The 18,064-nt window shown below is 41.6% G+C and overlaps 1 protein-coding gene across 8 annotated transcripts in view; it reads right to left on the reverse strand.

The window, feature by feature from the left end:
• VAV3 (vav guanine nucleotide exchange factor 3) overlaps positions 1–18,064 on the reverse strand; it is a 248,862-nt gene that overhangs the window by 183,922 nt on the left and 46,876 nt on the right. For all 8 annotated transcript variants that reach the window (XR_016350269.1, XR_016350268.1, XR_012905973.2 and 5 more), the window contains exon 2: positions 6,346–6,462. Coding sequence is in view for 5 of the 8 variants with exons in the window: in XM_075936644.2 (XP_075792759.2) it covers positions 6,346–6,462 (117 nt within the window). In the remaining 3 variants the exon portion in view is untranslated. The remainder of the gene's footprint in view (positions 1–6,345; positions 6,463–18,064) is intronic.

The raw sequence follows: 18,064 nt of genomic DNA on the forward strand, positions 1-18,064 counted from the left end.
GTTGCTACATTTAAAAGGCGGAAGCACCCTTATCGACTAATCAAAATTTTACATCCCGGGTTTACACCTGCGGGCTTAGTAAATCGAATGCCCTTTTGCTCTTTTTTGATGTCATATTGTCTACAAGCATGTTATCAAATACCTATTCTGAAAATAAGTTCAAATTAACTTTACATACTTGATTTAAACAAAGTAAGAACACTGAGCTATGCTGGTAGCAAGGAGCACATATGCAATCAGCACTCTATTCCTTATATTTCCTAAGAACAGACTAAAGAGTTCTCCAGTCAACAGGAATCCTGGGGTATATCTAGACTACATGACTCCATCGATAGAGCCATGTAGATGAGTTTACTAGACATAGGAAAATTTAAATAATCGCCGCTTCATTTACATCAAAATGACCACCGCGCTGTGCCAATCAGCTGTTTGGCAGCACAGCGGAGCAGTCTGGACTCACTGCGGTCGACAAGGGAAGCCTTTGTTGACTGCTCCGGTATGCCTTGTGAAATTGACACCAGTAGGCAGTAAAGCTGGTCTTCACATTAGTGATGTTAGATATCGGTTAAATGAACAGTTGAGTAACCTCATGAATTCTTAATGGTTACTTAACTATTCTATGGTCCCCAGAGGCAGGGCTGGCAGCCAGTGTGTGCTCCAGTCCCACTCTCAAGGAGCCCCATGCCATGCCACACTGCTTCCTTTGTATCAGAGGCAGCAATGTGGGGTGCCAGGCAGGAGCTGATCCGTGAGGGAGCCAGGTTAAAAACCAGTTCCCCTCACAGACTGGCTGCCTCTGATACAGAGACAGCAGCACGGGGTTGCAGCAGCCCCTGTCCAGAGATGGGTCTGAGCTCCCAGACCCGGTGTGAGGTGGAACTGAGCTGGGTTACCTGCCCGCCTGGCTCCTAATACAGTTTAAATGCAGAGCTGCAGCTGGGGTAGGTCCCAGAACCGGTCACAAACCAGGACTAAGCCAGGCAGCTGGCCAGCCTGCTAAAAAATTTACTGGCCAGGGGATGGGGGGGGGAGGAGGGGGAGAAATGTGTGTTGCTTATAGCATTAACCAAAAAGCTTTTGCTTATCAGTTAATCGACTACACTATTACATCCCTACTTTACATTCCAATTTCCATCCTATTCTCTATTGAACGAGTAGTTTGAAATTATGTTTGGAGAAGCTATGACAGCTGCCGTTGCTGAGATACAAAACCCACCAAAGACTGGGGCTATGAAAGGACTATGTAATTCTGGCAGAAGTGAAAGCACAAGTATCAAAATTATTTGTTGATTCTGGCACACAGGTATAGAGAGGAAGAACCTGCGTTGGCGAAAAATGAGTCTTTGAAATGGAATTTTTAATGAAAACACTGCCTGGCACCAATGTATGTGGGGGCGGAGGTTTTCATGCTACATCAGCAAGCTAAACAACGGCACCAAAATCTACTAGAAGAATAGGCAGTTGTGAATAGAAGTGGATGAATCTCATGTAGTTTGAGACTTGGCAACTGTCTCGGCTTATTTTTTTCTGATTTTGTTGAACTAATTCAAGAACCTTCTATTTTTCCTGTAATTTAAACCCTGCCCCTCTCAAGGAAGATTCAGTTTAAAAAAAAATAAAGAGAAATCTGTACTATGTATTGTTAACAGAAGAACACTTTCCTTTTCCATTCACCTTGATCCCAGTATTAAGGACAGGATATGTGTTTTTCACTCTTCTTTATCCTCAACTAACTTTTTCCTTAGGAATTTTAATCTCCATTCCTCTCCTCCACCATCTCTCTCTCTCTCTCACTCACTCTCTCTCACACACACACACACGCACACACAGTTTCTGCTAAACAGAACATAATTTTGATAACATCATGCTTCCAAGTCAAATTTCCAAACCTACCATGAAAAAAAAAATCCAGTTCACTTGTGGCTACCTACATTTGTTTTACTGTTATACCTAACTGCCTATAAAAACTGTTTATCATAGTTAAAAATCAACAGAAGTTTTTACAAATAGGCTGGTATACTAAAGGATTGGATGCAGTCTGTCCGTGACAGCACTCCATCTGCTACTGGAGTTGTTAGCTAAAACAAATATCCAGGGAGCAAATATCCAACTACAGCTAGCAGCCGCCATCAGCGACTGCCACTGTCTAAAAAAGGGGAAGGAAACACAGAAGAGAATACAAGATCAAAACTACAAAACTTTTTCTCCGTGGGAGAAAAATCATATGCCACCACTTGTTTTTTAAAATAGTATCTTAATAAAATAACTGTACAACTCGAATATTTCAACTTTAATCATCGGGTTTCCTTTTTTGTTTTTCTTCTTTTTAACCTTTTTCCTCCCTTTAAGATGTGTTTGTCTTTTTATTTAAATGGGTAGCCATGAAACCAATAGTATAAAGCTGACTACATTTATTCTATTTCAATAAGTTTAAAAATTCAACAATTATAAAAATATTATTACAATACCAACTACAAAAACTGAACACATCTGTGACATGTGGTTTTGAGGTGGAGGTCATGAAAATCAAGACTTGTAGGGCTTATGGAGTTGCCCTCACTTATATGTCTGAATTTGGCCCTTCAAAAGCAATAAGCATTGGTCAATGTTACACTACAGCTTCGTCAAACTCAAATATATATATTATAACTTTTAGTGAATCAGCATATTCTGGAAGTAGTAGAAATATACACACATCCACCTAATCACTCATTTGACCAGCAGTCAGGAAAATTCCTGTGGTCCAAAAGATCCTCTTTAAACTAAAAATCTTCTCTAAACTAGAGTGATCTCACCAGTACCAGCTTCATCTCTGTGTGTGCACAAAAACTCCTGTGCTGGGAGAAGGAGTCAGAAAACGGTTCTTAAAACAAAGAAAACATAATATTTTTTCTTTAGTTGAAGAACTAACAGGAAAATCCACTGGTGCTGATCTTGTAGCTCTTTCCACATGCCTAACTCCTACTGGATTTAGAAAAGGGTTTTGTGGGAGTAAAGACTGTAAGGTTGTGAATGTATACAAACATTTATTTTTCATACGGAAAAAAATAGTTTAAGAACATATGTTTGACCACAGAAAAATCCAACTAAGCAGAGAAAAGCTTCCTTCTCGTCACTGCTGCTTTTAGCAACTGGAGGAGAGGTTTCCAAACCAATAGGGCAAATGCTGTTAAACTTATTAGCTCAAATATCACACTAGAGTATACTCTCCTACACATTTTACAACTTTGGAAAATATTACACATAGTGTCATTTCAATGTCCCCAAGCATTTCAAGAGCCTAATTAAACAAAAGTCAATTTATCTACCACTAGAAAGAGCACATAGCAACCTCCAATCACATGTGACAAGCTTTCACTGCACACTGGAATGAAAACAGATGAAATGGTGAAGCTAAAAAGATGCCCAGTGCATGAAGGTCCTTCAAATATTGTGGTGTCGTCAACTTGTTCAGTTTAGCAACACCACTTGTGCTCAAACAGCTATTGTTGTTTACAGGATGCAAGTCTCTTTAGTGCAAGAGATAGTCTCTCTGCAAATTAGGGGTGTAAAAGGTTAAACAGTTAAACCTTTAGGCTTACTATTAAAAGGACCTCAACCATTAACCCCACTGGCCAGCTGGCAATGCTGAGTCAGGTGCCAGAGGTAAATGCATAACTATAAGGTAAATGCATAACTGGCTGGATAACCATATTCAGAGGCTGTGTCTAGACTGGCAAGTTTTTCCGCAAAATCATCTGATTTTGTGGAAAAACTTGCCAGATGTCTACACTGGCCGTTTGAATTTCCGCAAGAACACTGACGATCTCATGTAAGATCGTTAGTGTTCTTGTGGAAATACTGTGCTGCTCCCGTTCGGGCAAAAGCCCTCTTGCGCAAATCATTTGCAAAAGAGGGCCAGTGTAAACAGCACAGTAATGTTTTCCGCAAAAAAGCCCCGATAGCGAAAATGGCGATTGGGGCTTTTTTGCGGAAAACCGCGTCTAGATTGGCCACGGACGCTTTTCCGCAAAAAGTGCTTTTGCGGAAAAGCATCCTGCCAATCTAGACGTGCTTTTTCGAAAATGCTTTTAACGGAAAACTTTTCTGTTAAAAGCATTTTCGGAAAATCATGCCAGTGTAGATGTAGCCAGAGAGTAGTTATTAATGGTTCGCAATCCTTCTGGAAAGATATAACTACTGTGGTTCCGCAGGGGTCTGTTTTGGGACTGGCTCTGTTCAATATCTTCATCAACGATTTAGATACTGGCATAGAAAGTACGCTTATTAAGTTTGGAGATGATACCAAGCTGGGCGGGGTTGCAACTAATCTGGAGGATAGGATCATAATTCAAAATGATCTGGACAAATTGGAGAAATGGTCTGAGGTAAACAGGATGAAGTTTAATAGAGACAAATGCAAAGTGCTCCACTTAGGAAGGAACAATCAGTTTCACACATACAGAATGGGAAGCAACTGTCTAGGAAGGAGTACAGCAGAAAGGGATCTAGGGGTTATAGTGGACCACAAGCTGAATATGAGTCAGCAGTGTGATGCTGTTGCAAAAAAAGCAAACATGATTCTGGGATGCATTTACAGGTGTGTTGTAAGCAAGACATGAGAAGTCATTCTTCCGCTCTACTCTGCATTGGTTAGGCCTCATTTGGAGTATTACGTCTGGGCACCGCATTTCAAGAAGGATGTGGAGAAATTGGAGAAGGTCCAGAGACAAGCAACAAGAATGATTAAAGGTCTAGAGAACATGACCTATGAAGAAAGACTGAAAGAATTGGGTTTGTTTAGTTTAGAAAAGAGAAGACTGAGGAGGGACATAATAGCCGTTTTCGGGTATCTAAAAGGGTGTCAAAAGGGGGAGGGAGAAAACTTGTTCATCTTGGCCTCTGAGGATAGAACAAGCAGCAATGGGCTTAAATTGCAGCAAGAGAGGTTTAGGTTGGACAGTAGGAAAAAGTTCTTAACTGTCAGGGTAGTCAAACACTGGAATAAATTGCCCAGGGAGGTTGTGGACTCTCCATCTCTGGAGATATTTAAAAATAGGTTAGATAAATGTCGATCAGAGATGGTCTAGACAGTATTTGGTCCTGCCATGAGGGCAGGGGACTGGACTCGATGACCTCTCGAGGTCCCTTCCAGTCCTAGTATTCTATGATTCTAAGATGCAGTAGTTAGTGGGAGTGCTAGTTATAACCAAACTGATGTGTCTTGGCATTGCATTGCCTCAGAACATTGGCATGGACCCGCATTTAGTGTTCATTCAGACGCAATCATCAAAAGAAGGATATGCTTAAACAATTCCACTATACACAGTCTGTATTTCTTAATAAAAAGAACTTGCTATTTGTGGTCACATTTGGCAATTATATCCTTTTCCCAGGCTTCAGAGACTATACTGTCCTACAATTGGGATATTCATTATGACACAATACTTGTACATAATAGATTCATTTCCAACTACTGTAGTCCTGAACACCAAGCCATCTACCTGCCACAACATGTTCTTGCTGTCTGATAGTCTGGATTGAAAATATTAGAAAAAAGAGAGACAGAGTATCTGGACTAAAGCTATATCCACTTTTGCCAGACTCAACGATGAATGTAAAGACTGTGCTGCTGCGAGTTAGGGACATCCCACTTCCCATTGTCACTTCATCCCATGACTGTTACTACCTGTTTTTTATACAAAACCTCACTTTCCTCTTCCTCACCGTGCTTAGCCACTCTTACTGTCCTTTGCTTCTTTTCACTACACCATTGTGAAGCCTTACAATCTGCAGGCCTACATGCAACAGAGCAGCCTCAAGCAACTAGACGTGGGGAACAGAATTCAAGTCCTGAGCTGTCTTCTACCCCATTCCCTTCACCATAAGGAGGTGGGGATGAAGGGTATGAGTGTGACTGTTCTCCCTTTTCTATGTCCCACTGCTGGAGAGGAAGCTGGAGTCACCCTGTGAACTTGAGAACCTGGATGGGGTAGGAGGCTCCCACAAAACATATGGAGTGCCAAGTAGCTGCTTGATTTACTTGATTTTACAGTCAGCCTAGGTTCCTCTCACTATCACACACCATTGCTCTCTCTGCTCCTCCAGCTAAGCACATTTTTCCTCATGACATCAACCCACTGTATGGTCCTTCTCTGCCCTTGCAGATAGCCTCTGTCAAGTATGACTTAAAGAAAACAAAAATGCAACACACATGTGAAAAGAACAAAACCAGATCAAACCTTTCTCTTGCTTCAAGGGGATTTTTAAATACCTTGTTATATGAAACCAATGGCAAGCATTATCCAACAACCACATCACCCAATGAGAAAAGAAGGTATTAGTAAACAAGATACTTTAAATTACCTTTCCAAAATCCCGCACGTCAAACAAATCAAATGCTTCAAAAAGTTCACTTTTCTTCATCCCAAATATCTCACAGCATGCTGAAAGGAATGTTCTTATATTCTTCAAGCAGAGAAACTAGAGAAGAAACACAAATAATATTGTTAATGAAGAGGAGTGTAATTATCAACTGCTTGGTGGTATACTTTGGAAATTCGTGCTTATTTTTGCAAATATGTATACATATACTGTGATATTACCATTTTTAATAGTAGTTAGCATTTCTATTAAGCCATTATTTTAGATGGTTTGTAATTCAGCCATTAAAATTCTCTTGAGACTGAGTGTTATCCAAGATTTTAAAGAGGGTAATTTTATTCAGCAGAATTTGTTTAAACTAATTTCATGTTGGCCAAGAGAAAAGCTAAGAAATTACCAGGTTTAAGTTAGCTTTAAAATGGCTTCAGTTTTAAAAATTAAAATGTGTAAATTATTAGTGTACAAGAATGGACCAGCTGCGTTATGTGCTAAAGTAAAAATTACCATAGCAGACCTAATTACTGACTTTAGAAAAGCAATCAGTCAATTTGTATATATACACACACCAAGTATTTTCATTAAAAAGAATTAATTGGAAGTCTGTCTAATTGCAGAGATTTACTGTAAATACATGCACCGTTACAGATTCAAGACACCACAAATAATACTGTCAAAACGGACTATAATTATACATTGGGGGATTATACTATTATGGTTTTACAATAATTTTTGCATAATTGGGAACTAGTTGAATTTACCAAGCAGCAAATTAATTTGATAGAAAGATCCTGATTTTTAGGAGGGGAATGTGAAATTTGATTTGCCTGAACATAGCTACAGGCACCCATGATTTGCACTTCTAAATCATAGTCTGCTAAGGAATTGCACTAATGCCTGGGACTGGCGAAAGTTTTATCAAGTGAGCGTTCTGCTTCCCTGATTTCCACTATTCCCAATTTACATCCTGCACTGCCTCTTCTTCAGGTTCTATCCACATAGGCTTAACTCAGTTTCAGACCAGACTTGGTCTGAGAGTGGTAGAAGACTCCTTTTAGCAACTTCTACAACTACTTCTTATTAACAACTCCTGTACTCCAACACACACACATGCACAAAACCAGAAAACAAAAAGGTAATCTGGAGAATTTGTAGGTCAATGAATATTGTCCACAGCTGAGTAACAAAATGCAGCTGTCACTCAAGGAATTCTATTTTCAGGCTGACAGGCCTCTTCGTTAAAATGATTCCTTAGCTGTTAATTTGGGGGAAAAAAATTCCCTTCCACCCTTTTTCCCTTGGTAGAATGAGTACATTTAACATACAGCAATTGATCTGTCCAGGGGCTATGAATCCTAACTGGAGAAGGGAGAACACTCACAAGCAATTATTTAAAAAAAAATTAAACCACAAACATTTCAGTGAGGGAGAAATAACCCCTTGAGGGAGAAGCTTCAGTAGCTGCATAGCCACACTTCTGCTTACCATCAGCACTGAAAGCTGGGGTGTGGTTTTTTCCCCCCTAGATAAGCGTCTGGAATTTATTTTCACTATGCCACTGACATATTATCTTTTGAAACAGCAGTGAAAGAGACAATTATTGTCAGTAATTTTGCAGCAACTTGCTAAAGACACATATCTAAAAATAAAATAGTGCAAGATCTATCAGTTCTTTTGGGAAGATACAATCCAGAAAGTCTATTTTATTAAATCTTACAATCCAATATATAACAAAAATATTAAACATTTATAGGCAACAGTATTATTTCAATGTACACAGCCATCAGCTTGAGATTTACTTTCAAATGTTATCTTATCCAAACAGCAAACCAGGATTAAAACCCATTCTCTAAATGCCTGATCCAAAGGAATACAGATTACAGAACCGAGCCCATGTTTTAAATTACTTTGGTTTACATACATCGTTTCTTCATAAAGAGAAATGGTGGCATTCATGCCAACATTTCATGTGCAAAGTAACACCCAAATGGTTTGTCCATATGCATGCACTTCAGAATGCACTGGCGTAAATAAGGGGGGGAAATGGTGAGGTGGAGACGCAGTTTCTTGGTTTAGTTTTGGGGATACTGTGTGTTTACAAACTTGCCAGAGTTGGGCAAAGTGACACTACTGCAGGAAACAAAACCATCCAAAATCTGCGGTGTGGTAGTCACTAACCATGCTCGTTAGCCCTTTTTAAAGCTATACAGAAAGCTTTCATTGTGGGCTGACCACCTGGCATGAAATACCCATTTTCAACACCTCAGCCAACTATATTTCAGTGAAGATGGAGACAGCCTAGTAGAATTCAGCAGCTGAACAAAAACGGGATTAGATTTGTCCACTGTCAGTTCTAGGCCTCCAATCCGCACCAATCCATTTAGATCCAGATGGTGTATTCCCTCCAGCCCCCAACATAGCGCTACGGAGTGTCTGGAGGAAAGTGGTCACAAGGCTACATGTAATGGTGGAGTCTGCAACTTCTGAGAATTATGTAAAAAAAACCACACAGAAATTAATCAGGAGAGAAGAGGGAAAGTTTGCTACTTTTTGAAAGTTACAGCCACCAGGTTTGTTCAACAGTTTATATATCCATTACATTTAATAATGCACTCACAAGGAAAGGCATACAACACACTGGTATTCACTGACTAATGCTCTTCATGCTGGAAAAAATTAGCCAGTCAGAGCACTTTGAACATTAATCAAAGACAAAATCTGTCAGTGTAACACAAAATTAAAGCCTTGTAAAATAAATTGCCCTTAAGGAATTGGAACCTTGGTGGCAAATGACCTACGTGGGGGAACAGGATATGTAAAGAGTCTGAAACTTTGCCCAAATTTGCCAAAATATTAAAACCAGGAACAAGTCTCAATCAAGACTGATGCCATCCACTTCCTCCCCATTGGTTGTCACAAGGTCTTCCTATAAATCAGGGACGGGAGCTATCTTGCCAGCCCATATGAAGATTAAGGATGTAAAATCCCATTTAAAAAGTTAACTGATTTATTTAACAGGTTAACCAGGATCCCATAGCAGGGGACTGCTCCAGCCTGGCTAGGCCAGCTGCACCATGGTGTAGGAAGGGGGGGCTGAACCGGACGGGCCCACCGCACAACCGTTCAGGAGGGACATGCTCAGTCTGGGCCCACCACACTGCATGCAGAAAGAGGGCTGCTCTGACCAGGCTGGACCAGGCACACCACATCGTGGCGTTCGTGGGGGGTTTGCTCCAGCTGCACCAGGCTGCATGTTAACGAGTTGGCAGGTGGAAACTGTTGGCTTCTAATTAAAGTTTGAATTCTAGAAGCCTCTGCTGATTGGCTGAGCCTTGGTAGGGGGAAGGACTTTCAGGCACTGCAGGGCTTTATAAGGCAGTGGGCAAGCGACCAAGGAGCTTGTGAACAGGTGAGTGGTAACAAGGTGTTTAGAGAGGGAGTTGGGAAGGGGGCGAGGTTCTCTTGCCTTTCTTTTTAAATCCCTTCTCCAGGACAGCAGCGATGGATGGTGATAGGTCTGCTGTTGTTACCTGCACAGTATGTGCCATGTTTGTCTTCCTCCCAGAAGAAAGAACAGATTTCATCTGTAGTAAGTGCAAGCCGGTCGCCATTTTGGAAGAAAAAATTAGAGGACTGGAGGCCCAAGAGTCGACCCTATGCTCAATCAGAGAGGATGATGAAGACTTCCTCGATAGAAGGCAGAGTTTAATCCTTCCAGCAAAGCAGGCGGAAGAGCTAGAGAGGGCAGTACGGGACCAGAAAGAGAACTGGCAGCATGTAACTTCTAGAAGGGGAAAAAGGCCAGCACGGGAATCCCCTAATGCTATAGAGGTAAGGAATCGTTTTCAAGCTCTCTCCACAGGCTCTGCAGTGCTGAATGCTTTGGAAGGGACTTCACAAGGAAGAAACCAGAAGGAAACACCATCTACTGGAAGGCATGGGATGCATAGTCCTAGGGATGGGGGTTCCACGGGCACCACCCCAAAAGAAAACGACTGGTGGTGGTGGTCGGGGACTCCCTCCTAAGAGGACTGAGCCATCCATCTGCCATCCAGACCTGGAATCTCAAGAGGTGTGCTGCTTACCGGGAGCTCACATTCAGAATGGTACTGAGAGACTTACCAAACTGATCAAACCTTCGGATCGCTACCCCTTCCTGCTTCTCCATGTGGGAACTAACAATACGGCCAAGAATGACCTTGAGCGGGTTACTGCGGATTAAGTAGCGCTGGGAAGAAGGATCCAAGAATTCAGAGAGCAAGTGGTGTTTTCGTCCATCCTCCCTGTTGAAGGGAAAGGATTGGGAAGGGATCGTCGAATTGATGAAGTAAATGCATGATTGCGCAGGTGGTGTCGCAGAGAGGGCTTTGGTTTCTTCGACCATGGGACTCTGTTCCGGGCACAAGGATTGTTAGGAAGAGATGGAATCCACCTAACCAAGAGAGGAAAGAGCATCTTCGCGTGCAAGCTTGCAAACCTAGTGAGGAGGGCTTTAAACTAGGTTCGTCGGGGGATGGTGACCAAAACCCTGAGGGAAGTGGGAAAGTCGGATACTGGGAAAAAATGCAAAAAGGAACAAGCAACAAAGGAGGACCCCCGATTCGAATGGAGAAGATAGGGCAATCAACTGGCTATCTGAGGTGTTTGTACACTAATGCGAGAAGCCTGGGCAATAAACAGGAAGAACTGGAGGCCCTGGCTCAGTCCAAGAAATATGACTTAATAATTGGGATAACAGAGACTTGGTGGGATGACTCGCATGACTGGAGCGCTGTCATGGAAGGGTATAGACTGTTCAGGAAGAACAGGTAGGGGAGAAAAGGAGGAGTTACACTATATGTAAGAGAGCATTATGATTGCTCTCAACTCCAGTATAAAGAGGGAGAAAAACCTGTTGAGAGTCTATGGGTTAAGTTTAAAGGAGCAAACAACAGCAGTGATGTTGTGGTTGGTGTCTGCTACAGGCCACCGAATCAGGTGGATGAGGTAGACGAGGCTTTCTTCGGACAACTGAGAGAAGCTTCCAGAACGCAGGTCCTAGTTCTCTTAGGGGACCTTAATCACCCTGACATCTACTGGGAAACCAATACGGCAGTACCCAGGCAATCGAGGAAGTTTTTGGAGAATGTTGGGGATAACTTCTTGGCACAAGTGCTAAAGGATCTGTCCAGGGGTCGGGCACAGTTTGACCTTCTGCTTACAAACAGGGAGGAACTAATAGGGGAAGTAGAGATGGGTGACAACCTGGGAAGCAGTGATAATGAGATGGTAGATTTCAGGATCTTGACCAAAGGAACATCTGATGGACAGAATCCCCTGGGATGCTAACATGAAGGGGAAAGGAGGCCAGGACAGCTGGCAGTATTTTAAAGAAGCCTTACTGAAGGCACAGAAAGAAACCATCCCGATGAGTAGCAAGAGAGGCAAACACGGTAGGAGACCAGATTGGCTTACAGGGGATATCCTTGGTGAACTTAAGCACAAAAAGGAAGCCTTCAAAAAGTGGAAACGTAGACAAATGACCAGGGAGGGGTATAAATGTATAGCTCGAGAATGCCGGGGGGTTATCAGGAAGGCGAAAGCGCAAATGGAATTGCGACTGGCTAAGGATGTGAAGGATAACAAGAAAGGTTTCTACAGGCATGTTAACAAGAAGGTGATCAGAGAGGGTGTGGGGCCCCTACTGAATGAAGGCGGTAACCTAGTGACAGAGGATGTGGGGAAAGTTGAAGTACTCAATGTTTTTTTTGCCTCTGTATTCACGGATAAAGTGGGCTCCGGACTAATGCGCTAAGTGACGCAAGATGGGATGAGGATCGACAGCCCTTGGTGGGTAAAGAACAGGTTAGGAACTATTTAGAAAAGCTAAACTTACACAAATCCATGGGTCTGGACTTAATGCATCCGAGGGTACTGAGGGAGTTGGCAAATATCATTGAGGAGTCTTTGGTCATTATCTTTGAAAAGTCATGGAGATCGGGAGAGATCCCAGATGACTGGAAAAAGGCAAATGTAGCACCCATCTTCAAAAAAGGGAAGGACAATCCAGGGAACTATAGGCCAGTCAGTCTTACCTCCGTTCCTGGAAAAATCATGGAAGGAATCCTTAAGGAATCCATTTTGAGGCACTTAGACGAGAGGAAAGTGATTAGGAATAGTCAGCATGGATTCACAAAGGAAAAGTCGTGCCTGACCAATCTGATTAGCTTCTATGATGAGGTAACTGGCTCTGTGGACGTGGGAAAGTCAGTGGATGTGATATACCTTGACTTTAGCAAGGCTTTTGATACGGTCTCCCACAATATTCTTGCCAGCAAGTGAAGGGAATGTGGATTGGATAAATGGACTGTAAGATGGATAGAAAGATGGCTAGAAGGACCGGCCCAGTGGGTAGTGATCAACGGGTCGATGTCAGGATGGTGGTCGGTTTCTAGCGGAGTGCCCCAAGGTTCGGTTCTAGGACCGTTTTTGTTCAATATCTTTATTAATGACCTGGATGAGGGGATGGATTGCACCCTCAGCAAGTTTGCAAATGACATTAAGCTAGGGGGAGAGGTAGATACGCTTGAGGGCAGAGATAGGGTCCAGAGTGACTTAGACAAATTGAAGGATTGAGCCACAAGAAATCTGATGAGGTTCAACAAGGACAAGTGCAGAATCCTGAACTTGGGACGGAAGAATCCCAAGCATTGTTACAGGCTGGGGACCAACCAGCTAAGTAGTAGTTCTGCAGAAAAGGACCTGGGAATGACAGTGGATGAGAAGCTGGATATGAGTCAACCGTGTGCCCTTGTAGCCAAGAAGGCTAATGGCATATTAGGTTGCATTAAGAGGAGCACTGCCAGAAGATCCAGAGATGTCATTATTCCCCTTTATTTGGCTCTGGTGAGGCCACATCTGGAGTATTGTGTCCAGTTCTGGGCCGCCCTCCCCCCCTCCCACTACAAAAAGGATGTAGACACACTGGAGAGGGTCCAGCGGAGGGTAACCAAAATGATTAGGGGTCTCGAGCATATGACTTATGAGGAGAGGCTGAGGGACTTGGGTCTGTTTAGTCTGCAGAAGCGAAGAGTGAGGGGGGATTTGATAGCAGTCTTCAATTTCCTGAAGGGAGGTTCCAAAGAAGATGGAGAAAGGCTGTTCTCAGTAGTGACAGATGGCAGAACAAGGAGCAATGGTCTCAAGTTGTGGTGGGAGAGGGCCAGGTTGGATATTAGGAAAAACTATTTCACTAGGAGGGTGGTAAAGCACTGGAATGGGTTACCTAGGGAAGTAGTGGAGTCTCCATCCCTAGAGGTGTTTAAGTCTCGGCTTGACAAAGCCCTGGCCAGGTTGATTTAGTTGGGATTGGTCCTTCCTAGAGCAGGGGGCTGGACTTGATGACCTTCTGAGGTCTCTTCCAGCTCTATGATTCTAGTTACCCTAGTAAGCATGCCAGTAAGGCAAATGCTTACTGGGTAACCCTTCACATCCCTAAAGAAGATGAAGGGATAGGCCTGACAGCCACCTTAAAGAATCTGAGACAGGAGTAAGGGAACCAGTCATCATAGAACCTTGAGACATTGCAGGGGTGGGGGTTAAGAAAGGTCACTAGGATATGTACTCTAACCACCAAGAACAGTAAAAAAGTAAGCAGGAAGTGGCCCACTGGTAAAGTGGAAGTTTTGGAGGAGAGGAAGCCGAGTCCTGGCCTAACTCCTCTTCTTCCCCTCAAGAAATGAAAAGTTTCTACAGATCTTCTCTCCATCCAGGCTACAGGTGATGGAAGCACTAACAATTTTGCCTTGAAAGCATGCAGAATTTAGTCCTTTTGCCACGTTTTTCCCTAAGCTTTCCTGCTCATTCAAACCAGAAACTCAAAAGCAAAAATACTGGTGTTCCAACAAAACAAGAAATCTTTAAAAAACAATTGAACAAGGCCAGTAGAATCCCCCTATGAAACTAAGCAGTTGTTCTTTATACAAATCTAAATAAATCTTGTACTTGCAATGAGAGAAGATATTTGCAGAAACAAGGATTGGGACAAAAAGGGAAAACAGATTTTTTTAAAAAACAAGTTTTTTACTTCACTGGGAATTTTGCATGAGTAAGGACTACAAGACTTGGCCCTACCTTGGGGCACAGAGCAAAGAATATGATGGTAAACAGTGAGACAATCCCTCCATATACACCTGTTGTGAAGTCACTGGACTATTGTATCCCAACTTTCAGAAGGCATTTCTCTGTCTCATTCATGTAAACTACATCTTATTTTAGGCATCAATACATTACATATGTATCACAGTAGATTAAATATACATCAAAAACCCTGCTATCATTTAACTCAAATTCTTCATCATGACGATAAACTATACTAAAATTAAAATAAAGGGCTTCAGAATATATTCCATGAAAAAGAACCATCAGTCATGTCAAATGTCAAGATGACTCTCTGATATTTGCATGTTGTGTATTATCTACAATTGGCTATAAAAGCAAATCAGGCAGTATTTAAACAAACATATCCATTTGGCTTTATATATTGAATGAAATTGTGTTAAGATAAATAAGTACCAATAATAGTGGAAATTAAATAAAATTCTTAAGAATATTCTAAATGAATGATTAACAGGGTAAATGAAAAAACAACAAATAGTCTGGTAGCACTTTATAGACTAACAAAACATGTAGATGGTACCATGAGCTTTCATGGGCACAGCCCACTTTTTCAGATGACCGGAGTGTTGGGTGTCTAGGACCAAAATAAATGGGGGAGACAGGAGGGCGGGTGGAAGAAGGGAAAATTGGGCGAGGAGGGGAACAAGAAAAGGCAGTGAGTAAAAAATATATCAAGGGAAAGCCGAGTCTATAAGCACCTAAAGACTAGATAGTCCAAGGGGGCAGATAAGAACCATTAATTAGCAAACAACAAAGAATTAGGAAACACTTAAAGACTGATGAAACAGCTAGATGGTATGAGATTCTTCAAAGACAAAGAACCATTATTGCCCTCATCCTTTGATAGGTAGGTAATGACCTAACTATCCAGTATCTTTGTTTAATCCAGAGGGGTAAGAATTGAACTTGCGAATGAGCTGAAGCTCCAGGGTAATATTTTTTTTAAATACATGAAATAATAAATACATTTAAAGTAGATTGCTAAGTGGTATTGAGTAGGGATGTTAAATATTGGTTAACTGAATAGTTGAGTAACCTCATGAATGCTTATCTGTTAGTCAACTATTCTATAGCACCTGGGGGCAGAGCTGGCAGCCACTGTATCAGAGGCAGAAGCATGGGATGCCAGGCATCCCAAAAACCAGCTCCCCTCACAGACCAGCTGTTCCCCTGTGCTGCTACCTCTGACAGAGACAGCAGCACTAGATGGTGCCCCTGGACCTAATGTGAGCCAAGACTGAGCCGGGCTGCCTGCCTGCCTGGCTTCTAATACACTTTACATGCATAGCCACAGCAGGTGTAGGTACTGGACCTGTCACAAGCCAGGACTGAGCTAGGCTGCTCGCCAGCCTGCTAAAAAATTTACTGGGGAGTGGGGAAGGGAGGGAAAATGTATGTCATCTATAGCATAAACATATAAGCTTTCGATTATCAGTTAATCGACTACACTTTACATGCCTAGTACTGAGTTTGATATAATTATTACCTATATTGTCTAAAATTCAGTAAATAATTGACAACATTTCTATTAATTATTTTTCATGAACCTGCCTTCAGGACCACATTAGTTAGTTAGTTGCACAGAGCATAACTTTTTTAAAACAACAAGACCCCTGATAATATACTGAGAGTGTCCTGTTAGCTGAATATATACTTACCAAGTTTGGTTTCAGACTTAATGGCTCAATAACTCAATTTTAGCACTCAAATAGATCATAAGGTTTCTCATCTCTGTACAATTAAACTAACCAAATAGCTTCCTGGATGTAATTTTAAGGTTACTAAAACCAAAACTATATGCACATTTATTTTCACTTTTGCTTCAGTTAAAGTTATTTGAAATTATAGGGGGAATATCCTTTGCAAATTATAAATATAAAGTGCTGTATTTGTTCCACACAAGACATCCAAGATATTTCCTTCAGAGAAAGATATAAGATAAACTTTTCCAAAGCAAATATTCAAATAATTTTCAATTTATATTTTTTTCTATAAAAATACATTATAAACAAATACTGCAATTATCATGGTAGTTATGATAAGAACCAATTGTTAATATTTCTTGGGTTTCCTCTTCATTGTGATTTGAAGTCTGTCACACATACAATCCAGAAGCTTCTGTTGATAACACTAGACCTTGCTTGTGTCTCCTCAAAACTTCTGATTAGTAGGTTTAACCCTCTAAAATATTCGGGGCCCTTATGATGTTACTGTGTTTCTTCCAAAAATGCTGCATACTTTGGTACACTATGCAGACAATAGTATATGGCACAAAGGATATTTAGGTACCCAACTTTCATGGAATTTCACTGAAAGTTGGGCACCTACCAATTCTTTGTATCTCTGAACGTCTCCTCTACAATATACGCAGATTTCTAGCCCAAAGTTGGCTTTCTCTTCTTTGAAAAGGTTACTCAATTTGAAGATAATTTTGAAAAATTGTTAACCTTTACAAACAAACTACAGTATTTGGCATTCACAGTCCAGACCATGAGAGTAATCTCCCTGGACACGGACCACAGCGTGTAGTGGTGAGTGGAGTGAAGTTTTACAATTAGACTGGAATGCTGTAGTATGTTATTTTTAACACTGCTAGAAAAATAAAGGTTTGTTTCCAACACTGTAGTGCCTCATACCAGGACTTAGAGTATTTCCCAGAGGGCCCCTACACATAAACCAACCCTCAAACATGCTATAAAAACTCCAGGGTGGCTGAAAATATTTGCAGAGCTCCTCTCTGGACAGTTCCACTGAATTTAAACCCTGCCTCGTACACCAACAGAAATGTCCCAATTTTAAGTAGCTAAAGGCCAATTCTGCTTGCCAACTAAATCGTTGTTTGGTGGGCAGAGGCCAAAAGAGCAACATAAGGCATACAAAAACCAGTATTCTAATCCTGGTGGGATACTCAATGCCAGACTACTCTGCGAGAACTTGATTTTAAGAGGTCTAAAAAGTATCCACATGGAAGAAAAAAAATCAGTTTGCACAATTGCTTCTCCACTAGGAAAGCAGATGTTATCAGTGTGATTGTGATGAACAACACAGCATCAAAGAACTAAATGCTGCAGCCCAGAGGAGTGATCAATAAGTCTTATGACGTCTATCTCCACAGGACAAGTTTGTCTTTTTCTATCTACAACATTTGTCACCTGCCACAAAAAGAACATTTTTAAACCTTATTCAGCAAGGAATACTACACCTGCTGTGTAGTGACAAAGAAATATAACAAAGTATTTTACAGTAAGCACTGAGTATAACAGCTAATTAGATACAAAAAGCCCAGTCAGAAATCTGTAACTGCCTGCAGGGAGAAAGGATTCCACAGTGCAGTATCTCTAATGACATGATAAATGAAAATGTCAAAAAAAGAACAAACTTCACATTTCCTCCATTTAGGTAAGTTTAAAAGCTATTTCTCAGGAAAAGTCCTTTAATACTGACCCTAGTGCTCCGCTGCTACTGCCCCGTTAGCTCTCTGCCACCACGAAGGCAGCCCAGTACCACTTCTGCCCTGGCTGCTACAGTCCCGCTGCTACCAGACTAG

The sequence above is a fragment of the Pelodiscus sinensis genome, chromosome 9 (genome assembly GCF_052426305.1).
Source record: "Pelodiscus sinensis isolate ZL-2025 chromosome 9, ASM5242630v1, whole genome shotgun sequence".
Lineage (NCBI taxonomy): Eukaryota > Metazoa > Chordata > Testudines > Trionychidae > Pelodiscus > Pelodiscus sinensis.